The sequence below is a fragment of the Taeniopygia guttata genome, chromosome 15, assembly GCF_048771995.1.
Source record: "Taeniopygia guttata chromosome 15, bTaeGut7.mat, whole genome shotgun sequence".
In the NCBI taxonomy this organism is placed as follows: domain Eukaryota; kingdom Metazoa; phylum Chordata; class Aves; order Passeriformes; family Estrildidae; genus Taeniopygia; species Taeniopygia guttata.
In genome coordinates, this window is record NC_133040.1 from 3,154,116 (window position 1) to 3,171,245 (window position 17,130).

At 42.3% G+C, this 17,130-nt stretch overlaps 1 protein-coding gene across 11 annotated transcripts in view; it reads right to left on the reverse strand.

The window, feature by feature from the left end:
* SFI1 (SFI1 centrin binding protein) overlaps window positions 1–17,096 on the reverse strand; it is a 26,586-nt gene extending 9,490 nt beyond the window's left edge. For 3 of the 11 annotated variants that reach the window (XM_072936211.1, XM_072936204.1, XM_072936201.1), the window contains exons 1-17: window positions 16,920–17,096; window positions 12,461–12,640; window positions 11,355–11,426; window positions 9,584–9,691; window positions 9,332–9,426; window positions 7,699–7,816; window positions 6,938–7,040; window positions 5,899–6,055; window positions 4,986–5,147; window positions 4,487–4,554; window positions 3,659–3,751; window positions 3,194–3,291; window positions 2,823–2,904; window positions 1,758–1,936; window positions 1,453–1,528; window positions 590–685; window positions 80–156 (exon numbers count right to left, since the gene is read on the reverse strand). In XM_072936211.1, coding sequence (XP_072792312.1) covers window positions 80–156; window positions 590–685; window positions 1,453–1,528; window positions 1,758–1,936; window positions 2,823–2,904; window positions 3,194–3,291; window positions 3,659–3,751; window positions 4,487–4,554; window positions 4,986–5,147; window positions 5,899–6,055; window positions 6,938–7,040; window positions 7,699–7,816; window positions 9,332–9,426; window positions 9,584–9,691; window positions 11,355–11,426; window positions 12,461–12,640; window positions 16,920–17,020 — 1,865 coding nt within the window. In that variant the 5' untranslated portion in view covers window positions 17,021–17,096. Of the gene's footprint in view, window positions 1–79; window positions 157–589; window positions 686–1,452; window positions 1,529–1,757; window positions 1,937–2,822; window positions 2,905–3,193; window positions 3,292–3,658; window positions 3,752–4,486; window positions 4,555–4,985; window positions 5,148–5,898; window positions 6,056–6,937; window positions 7,041–7,698; window positions 7,817–9,331; window positions 9,427–9,583; window positions 9,692–11,354; window positions 11,427–12,460; window positions 12,641–16,204; window positions 16,330–16,829 lie in introns of all 11 variants that reach the window. The other 8 variants (XM_072936203.1, XM_072936202.1, XM_072936207.1 and 5 more) reach the window with 7 other exon arrangements.
* Between the last annotated feature and the right edge of the window lie 34 nt (window positions 17,097–17,130).

A 17,130-nucleotide genomic window follows, 5' to 3' on the forward strand; every position in this document is an offset into this window, starting at 1 on the left:
AGTTCATGGCAGTGAAAGAAAGTAATGAATTTGACTGCAGTGCAGTCACTTCTCTCATGCTGCCTAGGAAGAGGCTCACCGCAGCAGCAGTCGAGTGTGCTGTTTCTCCTTCTCAGCTACTTGATACAAAATGCACTGTATGTTTTGTTGGTAAATCTGGAAAAAAAATCAGTATTGAGAGGTAAATTTACCTCAACTGTTAACACCTGTGACGAGAAGCAACATCTAGAAACTCTTACTAGCATCTAACTAACTCTTACTAACTCATAAGAAGCACTGGCAGTAAAGCACAGGGGGAAAAAATACAGCCACTGAAATAAAATGCTGCTTTGCTGCAGCAAGCAGTCACTACACAATAGTTAATGCTAGCTGTGATATACCATTCACCAGTGCTACAAGATTACCTTGGTGGTTCTGCTCCAAAAAGCAATGCCAGAGCTCATACAGCCCTGCATACAAGAGCCTCCATTCTGGCTTGCACATGTGGTGTGTATGTGCCTCCAGTGAAGGAGCATGGCAGCTCTTCAGCTCTCACTGAAACACTACAGCACATACAGACAAGTGCCTCAAAAAGGCTGCTCCATCCTACCTTCCAAGCTGCCAAGGTCTTGCCCAGCAACACACGTTGATAGTGCAGATCTGCTTGCATCAGCTTCCTCCATTTCTCACGCTGATGTCCCACATACTAGAAGGAGAAAATGGAAAAAAAAAACAAAAGATACATACACATGAAGAAGGGAAAACAAGTAATGGCAGAGAGAGGAGGGAAACTGAGCATTTCCATTCTCTGGAGAAGCAATCTTTCACCTTGCTGTAACAGCTTTTCACTCAAACTGGTACTGCACTCTGCTTTGTCCCCAAAAGGCCTAATTGAGGTGCTTTTTTTCCCTGCCCTTTGTAGGAATCCTCTTGAAGACTCATGTAAACTGCTCAAGTTAACAGGTCTGCACCAACATAGCAGCTCCAACTATAAAATTCTCATAGATTTTTAAGACATGAGGCAAGGCACATCTGGTACTTCATATCATGGTAAGGAAAAGGGACTCAGTATGCAAGTATTCTGTGACAGTGTTTGTGACAACCTGTAACACAAATACAGGTCATACACAAAGGCCTGGCTGCAAACTTTTAACTTGAATTTTGAGAAAGACATACCCAGTAGTGGGTAGGGACAATTTCATCACACTAACTCTGATTACATTCCCAGGTACATCTAAACAATTTTCCTATTCTCACCATATCTAGATACATGAACAAAAAGAATTCCCCCTTCTCCCTGCACAGTTCCTGTTTCCACTCACACCAAACTGGTTTTATCCACATGAAAAGGGAGAAGAGTCTAGGAATGACTAGTGTTTAAAATAAACAATTTAACTTCTAGCCATATGGGTACAAGCAATTCAAACACAACAGGAAGACTTCACACTCTTCCCCATTTACTAACTCTCTCACCTCTCTCCACTTGTTCCAAGTCTGCTGCAGACACTTTGAACAGTGAAATCTTAATGCTTTTGTCTCCTTGAGCCTCCTATAAGAAAAATAATTATTTGTCCTACAATGCAATCCATGTTACTGGGCACTTCTAGCACAGACTTGAGTCCACATTTGTTATTTTCAGTAATTCATTTTCTGAAGACAACTTAGTAGACTCCAAAGCACTAAAAAGAAGTGATCACCATTGTGAATTAAATGCTGTTTGTCCAAAGTAGGCTGCCACAGGGTCAATCCAAATAATTTTGTTTCAAAATAAATCTTACTCTGTTTCTCTCTCCTGAGTCTTTTGTTTCCACAGACAGAAGGCCTTTAGCAGCAGCTGGTTTCTGTAGTGATCTCCTGCACGAGCCAAGCCCTCCTGCTCCTCCAAACGTGCAGCTGCTCTTCTGCGCCAGCAGGACCAGAAGCAGCGCAAGAGCTGCCTTTCGAAATGGAGGACAGCCTGAGATGGAGGCAAGGTGGCAGTGAATGCACAGCACAGGCAGCTACAAACAACAGGAAACATCTCCTTAAAGATGACATGCATAGAACCGTCCAGTGTTTGTTTTTCTGAGGTTGAACAGCAATGGACACACCACCAAAGCCCCTTTGTGGTGAGGCTATGTAACCTCAGGTACCTGTGTGCATGTGGGTGGAGGAGCAGCAAGCCAAAGAGAGGAAAAACACAAGCTGATAAATAGCACGTGAAGGACTCCTAAGAACTGATAAGTTCCAGAAACCAGTCCTGTTGAATGTACAAGAACTGATAATCTCCCTCCACCAAGGGTGAGCCATATCTGCACAAAGACACCCACATGTGCTACTGTCAACTTGGAGTTCTGTAAGAGACCACATAAAGGCCACAGACTCCAGGACTATATACATATATACATATGCACACACACACACCCCCCCCTTAAAAAATGAAGGGCCCTGTAAAGAACTTTATGGACACCTACCTAGAAGCAACTAATTTCTCAGTATTTCTCTTCTTAAATGACTGGCGTTGGCCATTTAGTATTATTTTTATTATTATTTCAACAAAGTAACTATGAGATTGTGTGAGAGAGAGAAAGAGAGCACACACACATTTACAGGGTGAGGGAATAAGTGAATGTACTATGTGAATGGCAATCCTCTAATAATAACTTGTTTCTATTATTAACAAACAACTTAAAAACGGTGATCAGTAAATATTGGTTGTAATCCCTTCCCCCTGACTTGATCCTTTACCAGGGAAAAGAGAATTTACAACAACCAAGTCCACCTTATGTTAACTCATATTCACAGACAGTGACTATGAAAACATCCCCTCTATTTCCTAAGCAAGGTACAAGAGTTACATTTACCCTCTTCTCTTCCATTCGATACCCTTGCAGCTTGCAGGCCTTCAGCAGCCATGTGTCAAATACCTGTCTCATCAACACCCTCCTGTCAAGCAAAAAGGGAGAATGTCAGCACACAGGAGACAATTCCTTCAGAAAACATATTGGTCTTATGAATGTCAGTTCACTAGATGAACCTCAGAGCTAGGCTTAACCAATCTCCCTCTTACATCCCAGAGAGAAGCAGGAGATGTAAATTATTCATTACTCACAGAAAATGTCAGAGCAGTTGCCATCAAGTCATGCCCCCAAGGGTATTACCATACTTAAGAAGAGAATCAAAGGCCCACAGATTCCCCATTTGTACAAGTCTGTATTAATATTTCTCTGCATACCTATAATGGGCATGAGCCATTGATGTTAAGGCCTGCTGCTCTTCTTCCTCCTTCTCTTCCAAACGGGACTTCCAACGGTTCCAGTACTTCTGCAGCACCTAAAATAAAATAAGAAAGACACAACCCCCCCCCCAAAGATGTCCAGTGAGAAGAATGCAAAGAAATAAATCATTAAAGTCCTAATGAAACTGCATACTGCAATGGTTGTCTCCTGCACTGCTTCATATAGCAAACCTTATAAAACTCCTACAAGTTTTTCAGATAAAAGAAAAAATCCACCATAAACACAGGGAAACTAATCCCTAAACATATATAAGAGTGGCAGTTGACTCACACAGATTTTCTGTGGCTATTAGTATTTAAGAACAAAGCCATTGCTGTAGTAAAGAAGTACTTTGCAGGTGACAGTGGAAGTCAATAGGACAGCTCAAGACAAACTGACACAAGAACCAAAGTCAAACTCACTGTAACTCGATGCTGACAGAATGACAAATTTGTTCTCATTCGCTGAAGACGAGTGTCCAGGACATTCTGCCGAAGACCCTTAAAGCCAAGTTCCTGTAGCCACAAGAAATAAACACAACTTTCATTTGTAATCCAAATCAGGTAATTTAGAACTGATCTACAATCCTAGAATCCCTTGAGTGGGGACAGAACATGGTAAATAGCATTATGAAAGCATCCTACTTCAAATCACTAATCATCCTGCTCTTATAATCACTAATGTTTTCACTTCATGATCCAAACCAGTTTATTGGTATTCTTTGTACTCTTTACATCTGACCAGTACTGATCCAACCTTGAACATAGTTCACTTCCAAAAAGCTGGAGGCTTGCTTGTGCCCACCTTTCAGATAGCCTTCAGGGATTTATTTTTTCTTTAAAAAACCCCTAAAACCTAAACAAAACTCCAAAACACTCAACTACTTGCACTTGCAGCAAGCCATTTTTGGCCTCGTGAAAAGTAGCATGCACACATTACTGCAGAGAAGAAAAACTAATTCTTGTAGCAAACAGCGTAAGAAAAAAAAAATCAAGGGGAAAAGGCAATCTCATGGTGGAATACCAGGGAGCAGGTAACCCAACACCCTCAAGATGAATCTACTTCACTAGTTTCCCAAAAGGATGAATAGCTGTTCTGGAGATCAGCAAAGTTTCCCCATTTGGATTCAGCTGGCAGATTCCAGAATAGCTGAAATTTAGAATTTCTCCCACCTAACACCTGCTGACCACTGTCAGTGTTACAGGGACACTCCACACCCGCTCCCACCAGGCACATAAATGTGCTCTTACCAACAGGTGACACCTGTAGTGCTTTTCAGCCAGCTCACGCTGCTGAGCCTCTTCCACACACAGCACATCTGTCACTGAGTTAAAGTATATTTTACACAGAACAACCTTCTCCCACAGAGGGGCACTATATCTCCATCTAAATTTGCTTCAATGTTTGAATGTCCAGCACTGTTATCTGCACTAGTTTTGACTATGGTCAAACTTTTAGATTTTGCTGGCTTATCACAATATGTTTCTGATTCACTCCAACTGAATCCATAAATTATCTTAACAACCATAAATTATCTTCTGCAGGCTCTAATATACTCTTATACAGCTGCCAACATACTGTAATTACAACAGTTTAATTAATTGTTAGTATGGCATTACATACACATAATGACAACATGTTTGTTGTCACTTGTGCTACTGCACAACATTCCTGCTTATTAACTGGATCTTCCCCCTGTGGGAATGCTTCTAAGGTGTCTTTGCAAGGGACTAAACACAGATTGGATACAATGCTTCCAGTGTGCAAAGACTCTCCATAAGGTGATCCTTGTTGCTTGTTTTTCCAGGTCACTTCTGTGAGCACGCATTCTTCTCCTGCACTCCCATGACAGCTGCCAATCGGAGAAGCACCTCCGGAGCATCCTGCTTTGATGAAACTCTTGGGCCAGCTCTGCAAGACAAACACAAATCACTCATGGCTTGTTCTGTCCTAGGCCCATTTGTATCAGATGAGATCCTGGCATCTGAGCCACTGGCTCACAAGTGACAGGAGCTCTAACACTGATAAATGGTTACAAGAATTCACATTAACGCTCAGATACAAATCATATCCTTCCTATTGATCACAAAAGCAGTTTTAAAGCAGTAACTTACTGTACTGACTTAAGAGAGGGAAGTTACATACTCAAACTTGCTTACATTTCAGCATACTCATATTACTAGTTCCTACATATCCAAGCTAGATTCTTTTCCACTGCAACCAATCAAAAAGCAATTCATACAAATATCTGAACTCATTCCCATTCAAGGGAAGAAACAAAGGAACTAGTGTAATAATTTGTACCATCTTGCAGGAGTTGTGATTTGACTGATTATCAAGAAAGTCCACAGACTGATCAAAGTCTTCAATACATCCTTCTCATAGATACCTCAGTCAAAATCCAAGAGACAATATGCAAGTTTTCATCAAGGGAATTGTAAAGCATTTTCTTTTAAATCCTGTGGAAAGAAAGTGATCTTCCTGACTGTCCAGCATATGACCTAAGCCAGCCAGGTCTGTCAGAGTGTACAGCCCAAGCTGCATTCTCATTACCTGGGTGGGCAGAGACATTGCAGTGACTCCTAGAACAGAAAAAAACATCACTGTGCCCTCAGCAAAGGGGCTGAGACCTGTTCTGTCCCAACTCACCATTTTCACTCACCATTCTGGCGTTTCTTTACTCTCTGGAGGTTCAGGTATCCCAGCCATGCTCCCATGCATCTCCTCAATTCCCAGTGCTGATGGTGAGTTACTGCCCTGGTGTACTTCTGCTTTTCATTCTGGGTGTGTAAATACATCTCTCGCCACTGCAACCAAGCCTGAAGGAACAATTAAGGGGCAGAGGCAGTAAGGGGAAAAAACAGACAAGATTAGGGAATTAGAAGAAAGAGAAGGAGAGGAAGAACACACATGCAATAAGAAATTCCAGGTAAGTTCTAAAAGTGAAAGCCATGAGCAATGAGGCTCCCCCCCAAAAAGGGGGAAAGAAACCCAACAAAACCCAAACAAACACCAAAGGAATGTCAGCATAGAAAACGTCAAATATTTTTTCATTCTTTTAAATACTTTCACACTTCTTTCCATTAAAAATACTTTTGCCAACAGGCTTTCTTTCAGATTATATTCATATAAAAGGGAATCACATAATGAGATACTACAAGATTTCCCAAATCACAAGTTTCTTTTCTTAGCAGACTACTGCCCTAAAACCAGTATTGTTGCTTCTTACAGTGCAGGTCAAATTAAATACCATCCCTTCTTTTTAATGAAATGGACAAAAAGCCATGGTTTCAGTGAAAGAACAAAAGAAACCCATGCTGTTTTCACTTCAGCTAAGATCAACCATCTGGACAACACTCTCAGTCATCTGATTTAGTTTTAAGTAGTCCTGCAAGACGAAAGAAGTTGGACTTGGTGCACCTTGAACTCTGAGAGGTTTGGTGCTGTAACCACTTCCCTGGGGAATCTGTTCCAGGGACTGACCACCCTCTCGTGAAGGTGCTTTTCCTAATGTCCAGTCTGAACTTGCCCTGAAACAGCTTCATTCCATTTCCCCATGTCCTGAAATGATATTTCATCATAAGTACTGCAATTTTCAAAGTAAGTTAGTATAAGGCCTAATTTTTATTCATCTGCAACATTTTCACATGTGTGCAACTTAAACATTAGAAATGGCAGTAGCTGAAGCTCCTGAGACTTACTCGAAATTGCAGGCTCTGGGCCCAGTGCTGCAGAGCCAAAATATTCATTTTATGTCCAGAGCATTTCTGGTAGTGCTGTCTTCTCCACACTGCCCATGAAATGCTGCCAAAATAAGGTTACAGACAAGTTCAAACACAGGTGCCATAATGTGGTGCCAGAAATCACTTTCATCTGACTGGAAAAAGGTATGAACAACTATCTTTTCAAAGACTCATCAAATGGTTTCGGTTGGAAGAGACCACAAAGATCATCTTGCTCCAATCCCCTGCTATGTGCAGAGACACTTTCCATTTCCCACATTGCTCCAAGTCCCATGCAAACTGGCCTTGAACGCTTCCAGGGATGAAGCATCAACATGATCTCTGGGTAATATCCAGGTTTCAGTGCCTCGCCATCCTCAGAGTAAAGAATTTCTTCCAAATATTCAATCTAAATCTACCCTCTTTCAACTTAAAGCCATTCCCCTTTATACTCTCGCTGCATGCCCTTGCAAAAGTCACTCTCCAGCCTTCCTGTAGGCTCCCATTAGGTATTGGCAAGCTGCTATATAACATCTTTTAAATTCAGAGTCTGTGGGTGTGCCAGAAGAATTCACACATCCCAGAAAGCAACAGATTTCTTAAAAAAAAAAACCAAAACAAAACACCAAACAAAGTCACGGTGTGACTCTGTATTTTTAATCTTTTAGGAAAAGATAACATAGATAAAAGCCATGGCCTTATGGTCAACACCTCTCTGCCTGTTTGTATTTCATCCTTACCGCAAACAGCTTCTTCTCCTGAATGCCAGTGCCACCGACTGCATCCCATGTTTTGTCCTTTGAACATCAACATAAACCAGCCAGCGCTGCCAGGTCCTGAGCAGAGTTTGCCTCTTTGCTGTGCATGACACAAAACGGCAGCATATTAAGTTCTGGAATCTGTCACATCTTAACCACTTGGTCACAGCTCGCCCCGACTCCCGTGTCCTCAACCTGCAGGGACACCTTGTGGAAAAGCCTGAAACGACAGCGACCCTCCCTCTGGTCGAGGGTGTCACAGTGAGAAGTCTCAGAATCGCTGACAGCACCGTCCATGCCACTTGCTCAGAGAAGCGTGAATTATCGGACAATGGCCAATAATCGCTTTGTCTTCAGTGCTTAAAGGGGAAATAACTGTAGAACAATAGTCAGGATAACGACTGGACTGGATAAGAATTAGAGGATTCTCTTTGGTTTGTTTAAAAAAAAAGAAAAAAAAAAGTGTATCAGGTTCATCAGTTGCTTTTCAAGAGTTATTCTCTCCTACAACCAGAGAAATGAACCAGAAACAAGTCAACTCTATTTAGCAGTCTGGTCATGCAGCTAAAAACAGAAGTGGTGTCACAAATTCCAGTTTACGACTTACTGCAGCACACTGCATATTCTCCTCACAGCAGGTTGGCTTGTCAGAATTGACACTACTAAAGCAAAAACTCTCATTGATTCTATGCCACTACATACCCTGACTTTCTCTTTTTATGATTTCCTTGTGAATCAAGCATTAACCTACCTTGAAACAGGTCACCTTTTTTTTATTTTTGACCAAGTAACACACAGCTTCTGCTGTAAATACTATGGCATCACTCAGTAAGAGAGAAATCTGGATAGCCTGTCAGTTTGTGTCCAAAGGTGCCAGTCTCTAGGACATTCTGAGGCTACGTTCATGTGCAAAGAGAGCAAGCAGTTAACTTACTCTGCAAATCAGCAGAGAAAAAAACCTCAGAGAACAAAACCTCAGTATCATCTTTAAACAAGGGTCAACCTCCCTTCAGCAAAACATATTCCCTGAACCCAAGAAAGTTGCTACCAGTACAGACAACTCCAAGTCAAATCCCTTCCAGAGCAAAGAACTACACAATAAGACAAAGGGTACTTCAAAAGTTTGGGCTTCTTTCAATTGCAAGACACAAGCTGGAAGGAACAGTCAATAGATATAAAATAAGTGCTGTTAAAAGCACAGGAAATTACTATCTAATGCCTATAGCAACAGCTGATAGAGAATTCCAGTAAAACAGTTGATCAAAAAACATCTACTTGAAAACATATTGTGATTAAGAAAAACAAACAAAACAAAACAAACAACCAAACAAAAAAACCAACCAAAAATCGAGTTACCCAAAACCAACCAGTGCAATCCAGAGCAGATGGAGAGGCTCTTAAGCTTATTCACTGGCATCCCTAAATAACTATATAGGAACACCCTATAACAGAACCTCCCTGCCATCTGCTCCTGCAAGCACTGCACTACCATGGGGTGGGGGAGCTCAGGGTGTAAACATGCACAGGGGACAGAGATTCTGCTAAAAAATTCCCACTGGAAACTCCCATCTCTGTATGTCCCCAAATACTGGTAAATTACCACCACTTCACTTACCATGAGACTCTGCAACATAATACTTGCTCCTCTTTCCTTGCTGTCGGCATACATAGGTTCTCCAAGCCTTGAATATCAATTTAAGGAGTAAATTCCTGAAAAATGAAAGTGCCATTCAGTAAAATATTAAAATAAGCAATTAAAAGATTGCTCTTGGCCTAGCTGTACCATTGATGAAAAATGCTCACTGGTACTAAAAGCTCCTTCAGAAAATTTCTCATACACACCCCAAAGGGAAGTAATTTCACTAACCTGTAATGGTTATCTGCTCTGAGGCTGAGCTTCTTTTCTCTGCAAAGTGTCCACTGCTCCTTCCACTCTCCAAAAGTTTTTTGAAGAATCTTCTTACCATAAAAACATCTAAACAGTAGACAGATTTGGACAGAAAAAATGTCATACAGGTTTCCAGAGTGACCACAAATCAGTTTTAATGATTATTACACCACCTCTTCTCCAGGCTTGCCTGATTAGCCTAATAACATCTAATTGCATTTAAAACCACTACCCTACTGTGACACTTTATTCAAAGACTCTGTGAAGTACTGCAAGAAGCAATCACTCTACTGACTGCAAATATTTCACATAAAAACAAGGAATAAAAGACAGATGTTGTTAACTTGTCAAATATCAGAGTATCAGTTGACTTGAGACCTATTCATATCTTTTGTCCTCAGTTCTATGTTTTACTCTGACAATTGGAACAGTAGATAACAATACATGTATTTTCCTTTCTAATCTTGTTCTTTGCTATTTTAACACAAAATACTTTAATATATAAACAAATACAAAAGCTACAACAGATTTTATAATACTTTGATGTTTTTATCATGTAATAACAGCAGAATTAGGCCCAGAATACCTAGGTCTCTTGGTGAAACATATCAATCCTCTCACAAGCTGCAATTCACAGCCACCTACCCCAAGCCAAGCTGCTAAGTCATTCCAAGCACTCATGCAGAAAAGGAAAAAAGAAAAGAGCTATATGTTATCTTTTTGGACTTGATGCATTAACGGTATTGCACATGCATTAACAGGTATTAGAAATTAAAACTATGGAGAACTGGGGATTTTTAATTCTAGAAAGACAATTCATTATTGCTTGTGCTCCTTGCTGGTCTTTATAAAATCTATTTCCCCTAAAAAATAAATTAATCATTGTGCTGAATTGATAGTGCCAACTCAGTAGATGGGACAAGAGGAATGGGGAAGTTCACAGGACAACTTCCGTTTCCCAACAAAGGCAGAAACAGATTATATCTGATACAGAAAAATGAAACTGAATGACTAAAGACCTGATCTTACTCCAAATGCAATTCTTCCCAGTGAACTGCTTCTGTTCCCAAGGGTGTGGTCAAGCAAGAATGAACATGCAAATTAATGCAAAACAAGAAATGAATATCAAAGCATGGGGTTTCAGTAGCTCACAGAACACTGACAGCAGAAAGGAATTATCTGCCACAGGTATTTCCAAGTCAGACAAATACCAAACATACACAGATACACATTAAGAACAACACTGCAAGCATTAATATTAACTGAATTTCATATTAAGAGTTAGACTCAATGATCCATGTGGGTCCTTAGAATAGTCTGTGAAATCTCTGTCATCATAACTTTGGGAAATAGTTAAATTTAAAGCAGATATCCCAATCACATCCCATCATTTATATGCACATACTGGTCAACTTTATCGAAGCACAATTCCTATTAATTTGGTTAATAGAAGTTTAATCGCAATTACTAAAAACAAACAAAAAAGCAAGAGCAAGAAAGGCACCCAGAGAAAAATGTTCAAGTGATCTCAAAAACATAAAAATATTTTGTTGGCAGCCAGTACTCTCTCAGCCCAGTGGTTTGCCACTAAGCCACTAAAAAAACCAAAAAAACAACCAAACAACCAACCAAACAAAAAAAGCCCCCCCCCCAAAAAAAAACCCTTAAAACAAAACAAAGAAACAAAAACCTCAACAAACAAACAATAAACAAAAAAACCTCTACCTCTGAGTTCTGTAATTTTATCTACCTGGCTTTGGAAGGGAGAACTTGTCCAAATGTCATTTTTGCCCACAGATAAAAAAACTTCCTTGCTAGGTATCTGGAATACAAGGAAAGATTAGTTACCTTTGCACTCCTCTTCTCCAAACTCACAGGCAGTAGTGAAAATAGGAATTTTTATTCTAGTTTCAGTAATAAAAGTAAGGGTCTAGTTTTCAGAGATCAATGCATATATGAAATATTTAGACCCTGAAATTAGTACCTGTAACAGAAGAATTCGTAAAGCATAAAGAGGCCCAAGCATCATTGCAAAACTTGAATTGGGATGTACTTCTTTAGGAATGCTGGGTAGCCAAAATACCTTCCAAGCAGCCCTCTTCCACCCAGTGACAGCACTGAGCAAGGTGCTGGCCGGCTGGCAGCCCTTTCTGAGGTTTCAATGTGGTAACATCACTGTTTCCCCCAAGTCAACCAGCTGAGTGCAGAATACTTGAACCAATCTATTGTCTGGCCCTTCCTGAAGCCAGCAAATCTTCCTTCTCCCACCTCCCCTCAGCAGTTCCACATCTCCACAAGCTTCTCCCAGCACCAGCTCAGCTCACTAATGTGTTGCTGACACTATCACCCTTCCCCTCATTTTTTCCCAGTGGATTTAGCTGAACTAGCTGGCACATGGAGGCTCCTAATAAGCACCAAAGGCTTCACAAGGTGATTAGTTAAAGCACACAGCCAGGAAGGGCAGCCTCACTCTTTCAGTAGGTCTGAGCTGCTCCAGCTGCTCAAAAAATGATGGGCTTTTAATCTCTACACAATTACATCCCACCTTTGTCAAGATTCTTTCAACAAACAAAAGCAGCAAATAAAAAACACCAGAGGAGGGCAGGAAGAAATCATTACACCTGGCAGTATATAAAATAATATTGTTAAATAGCCATTTTTAAATTTACCTTTGAAAGTAAAAAATACGTGAAATCTGACTGTCAGCCCTTGTCCTCAAGTTACCACAAGGCATCCTCAGAACTGTCTGCCACGGCCATGAACTAAAACTTCTGCTGTAACCTACACTGCTACTACTACATTTTCAGGTCTGATCCCCTGTTCCATTTAGTGAAAAATATGTTTTGTACTTATCACCTGCTTTGGAATTTTTCTAACTTTCTTCTTTGATTCTGGGTATACCCATCTTGACCCGGCTTGTCATGATCTCTGTCCTGAAATTCATGTGTTGCAGGCTGGGGAGCAACAGATTGTCCAGCTGCATGAACTTGATGCTCAGGTGGTTGCTGGATTTCATGCATCATCAGGGATTGTGAACTTAAAAGGAAAGAAGAAATATTTTGTGGAAAACTGTATTACCTCCAAAGAAGTGGCATTATTTCAATAGCCTGGTCTGTAACAAAGGTATCTAATCAAACACAGAACATGACAGATACAAAATGGTAAACATTTATTGTTTCTTTATCAGGTGTTTTTCAGTATCAGGAATTCTAAACTTTCCTCAACACAACCAGGAAGATACATTTCAGTGCAATCAGGTCACAGACAACTCTTTTCTCCTCTAAAGTTGAAATGAGAAATCACTGAAATGCCTTTGTGCGCACACAGGGTGTCTTGACTGAGAAGTTCTGACTGTGGTTTTCTGCCTTTTAGTCTCAAACATATCAAGGTATTCTGCCTACTGCTGATAAATTCTCTTGAGCTCTAGTGAACTGAACTGAGATTTCTATTTTAACATAAAATGCTGTTTAACAAGCTCTTTCCTAGTTTTGTTGCTATTTTAAATGTTTCTCCTTAAAACAAAAAAAACCTGAAAAATCTCTTCCTGGTTTTACATATTCACCATTAAAAAACAAAATTAGACATATTTTTCTATCACATGGTTTACTTTCACGTGTAGTTCTAATCTGAAAAATAACAAGTGTGTTTTTATGAATTCTAAATATTTTTTCTTGGTAAATTTCTGAAAACAAGGATAAAAAAAAAACTATGCAGATAAAACTTGCTGCACCAGTTCCATTGAAGCTTCTTTCCCAAAACAAATGCTGCCACCACCCTGAAAATTTGCACATTAGAAACACAAACACATTCTTGAGTTCCAGAAGAGGCAACAGAAGAGGATAATCTGAAATCTCACCCCAATGATCTCCTGAGCTGAACTAGGGAAAACATGGCTGCAGCCAGAAAAAAAAGTTGTTTTCACAAAGTGACTGGAACAATGCAAGTTTCAAAAGTTCAACTGAATAACCACTATTAACAACAAATCACTGGGAGGAAATACAGTATTTTTGGTTTGTTCCAGCAGGCTGCAAAAGAGTTTAAAAAAAAAAGTTAATGGAAGAAAACAAGACCTATATTTTGTGTGAGAAATTCTTGTTCTATAAAATATTATCAAATGTTTTCTGAAAGGGGTAGGCCCTGTCCAGCAGACAGCAGACTCTGTTCACATCAAGATGTGCAATTACGGCAACTCTAAGGCAACTTTATGTATGTTTGAAGAGGAGTTTCAGGCACTTTAAGACTGATACAAAACAGTTTTCAGCACAAGTTCTTGTACACACCTATTAGACCCAACTCCCTTTAAAATTATTTCATCTGCCCCAAAGACAAACCTGGCCTGACCATATGCAGTGACATTATACAAAGGAATTGAAAAAAATCCAACCTGTGAAGTTTTGTATGAAAGTCTAAGGTGTAAGAGTATCTAATAATTTTCCAACATATGTACTTTTATTTCTGTATTTGGAACACTGTTATGTGGTGCATATATTTAATGATTACAGCCTATGTCCCCCAAAATTTATGGCAAGTGACCATGAAAAATAAGAGTCAAAAGATCATTTCTCCCTTTTAAAGTCAGAAAAGGAAAGCATGGGAAGAAGAAAACATGGAGTAAATCTGTGGCTGGACAAACAGCTGTGTCCAAATACCTTATGTTCCAGTCTAGTATCTCAAGCTCAAGAACATCACTTTTATAAGTAAATGTTATGATAATGTAAACCCACATAAAGTTGTGTTTCATGATCAGTTTGGGGGTTAGGTGTTCATAGTTTTTTACTTTGCTTTTAAGAGCAACATTTTCTGGCTAACAAAGTTCCATAGAGACTAATAAGCCCTTCTGTGAGAATCAGTCAACTTTCTTCTGTCCCATGGAAATCTTAAGATGTTGTAAATATAAAGTAAATTACAGCTCAGGTCTTTAACAAAGTAGTTTCTTATTACTGCTTAGCTGCTCCTGAATTTCCCCATTTCACTGTGGTTCCAAGCCTACAGTACAAATGCACTCTCTGCTCTGCAATGTTGTTTAGTAACTTTGGACAAAGCAAGAATTGGTGCCTGTTACTTGTGATGAATCCATCACATGGATCTATGCTAAATGCAGTCCGTATCATAAAAATGACATGACTTCCATTCAGACTTATGCTGCACTCAAACAGCATCATGCAATTTCAGATGTTTAACATGAAAATCCTCTGTTTTCTCACTTAGCAACACTGTGCTGCCTTAATGTAATGGTGATAAAGTTATAACCATATGAATCCTAAGACAGCAATTCTGCCCACCTAAACAAAACTGTGCTAGAAAGGTGCTGTAAAAAGTACAACTACTCCAAGTTATGTGCCTCTACTTAAAAATAAATAACCAAGGGTGACACCATCAGCAGCTGATTCCTTTTCACCTATTGCTTTCTTTTTTAAAATAGTATGCTCCTCTCCTTCACAAGCACTTAGAAATGAAGGTACCTCCAGTCAGAACTTCTCCACACATGGAACCCTGTGACTTCCAAAGGTCCTGGGAAGAGTCAATTCTGTGGAAGCACCTGGAATTATGGCCAGGCATCTCCTTTTAAGTGTGAGATCCAAAGTGGATTTTTTTATAAGCATTAGTTACTGTGTGATAAAACCCTCTGCCCCCCCCTCAAAAAAAAACCAAAATCCAACCCCTCCCTCCTCCCAAAAAACCATCGAAACCAAATAAAAAAAGCCTTAAAAACGAAAATAAAAAAACAGATCCCTGCAAGATTTTTCTGGAGTTTTACTGCATGAGATTCCTTCTAGCAGGACGCTGGACCTGTACAAACACTTGGGGACCCACACAACGCTGCTCCACAACCCCGCCGTGAGGGACGGCGGCAGCCGCCCCCGCCCCGCTGAGGGGTGCCACAGATCCCGGGACCGGCGGATACGGCACCGGCACCGGAGATGGGCGGAAAGCAGCGGTGAAATCTCCAGCAAGCGGGAGAGAAGCGGAGGGAAGGAGCAGCAGAGCCTGAGGCGGCCCCGCCATGAGGGGCAGGCGCTCCCCGCCCCGCCCCGCCCCGGCCCGGCCCTGAGGGAGCGCCCCCGCGCGGCGGGGCCAGCCCGGTGTGACCGGCATTTACCGATCAGCAGCACGGACCGGCCCGCGCAGGGAAACGGCCGAACGGCCTGGCAGGGAGATGTTGCTGCACTTGGAAAAAAATTGTGTTCTGCCACTTCTGCGCCACTGGACATCTCTGCTGTGAGCATCAAGTAACAGGCATCTGTGGCAGATGTGCCTTTGGGAGCCAAAAAAGCTGTTTTAGCCCAAAACAGCGACGTGCACTAAGGTGACAGTGAAACACAACACAGTTCAGGCCGTCTCAAAGCCTACAGCATCTCATAACAACCACTCAGATCGAGGCTGGTGGCCCACTGGTTGCCATGGAGTCTCCTTGTGTATTTGTTTGGAAAGCACTTCTTAGCTTCAGAAAGCTTGGCAATAGTCCTGTCTCATTAATAATGGAGCACTTTGTCATGAAAAAAACCAAGAAATTTATTTCTCATATATTTTTCTCATTCTATAGGTAACCAGATTTTAATTATAGTATTCAACTCCATTAAAGATCAGGGAAGAGAATACCTTATTCACCAGATCCTACATGAAATTCGTAGTTTCTACACAGACCTCGCTGCCCAAGGTGCTTGGAAACTCTGTGGCCCTGCTGGGTTCCTGCGGCACAATGAATGCAAGTGACGGGGACAGAGCTGTGGATAAATGGAGCAGGCGATCTCGCTCAGTAAATTCCTTAAACTGATGTTGAAAACAATGTCTGCTCCTTATTAGCAAAAACTGAAAGACTTTTCCGGTGCCTCCGAATAAGCTGCTGCGCTCACTGCACCAATCTAGTCCTGCTATCCCACAGGAATGCCAGACTCCAACTTGACAGGAGCCCGGGGCGGGCTGAGAACACGGGACCCTGTGCTCACACTGCCGGGCTGGGCAGCGGGCTCAGCCGGACCGCCCCTGCCACCCGCGGGAGCCGGGCCGCGCTCGGCGGGACGCGAAGGCGCTCCCGGGCAGCGTCCCCGAGCCCGCCCGTGACCGCGGCGAGCGCCCTCCCGGCCCATCTCAGCCGCGACCACCCCGCCGCTTCCCGCCCTTCTCTGACCCCGCGCTGCCCCGAGGCAAGCCGGGCACGGGGACACGGGCACAGTCCGGGACAGGCACGGGCCGGTCCCGCCGCCACCCCGCACATGGCGCGCACCGCATCCCGCCGGCGGCCGCGTCCCCCGCAGGGCTGCCCGCCCAGACTGCCTGCAGGCCCTCGCCGAGCCGCGCGTTTCTCCTCACCCACCGCACCGCTCGCAGGCTGAGACGCCGGTTCCGCGGGCGGCCGGCGGCGGGGACACAGGGCGGGAGCGCAGCCCGGCCGCCCTCAGCGCTGCCGCCGCCCATTCGCGGGCAGGCGGCGGGCGGGGGAGCCCCCGGCGCGCGCGGCCGACGCGCCTGCGCGCGGGGCGTTAAATGGGTGCGGAGCGGGCGGCGCGAGGCCCCGGCTACGGCGG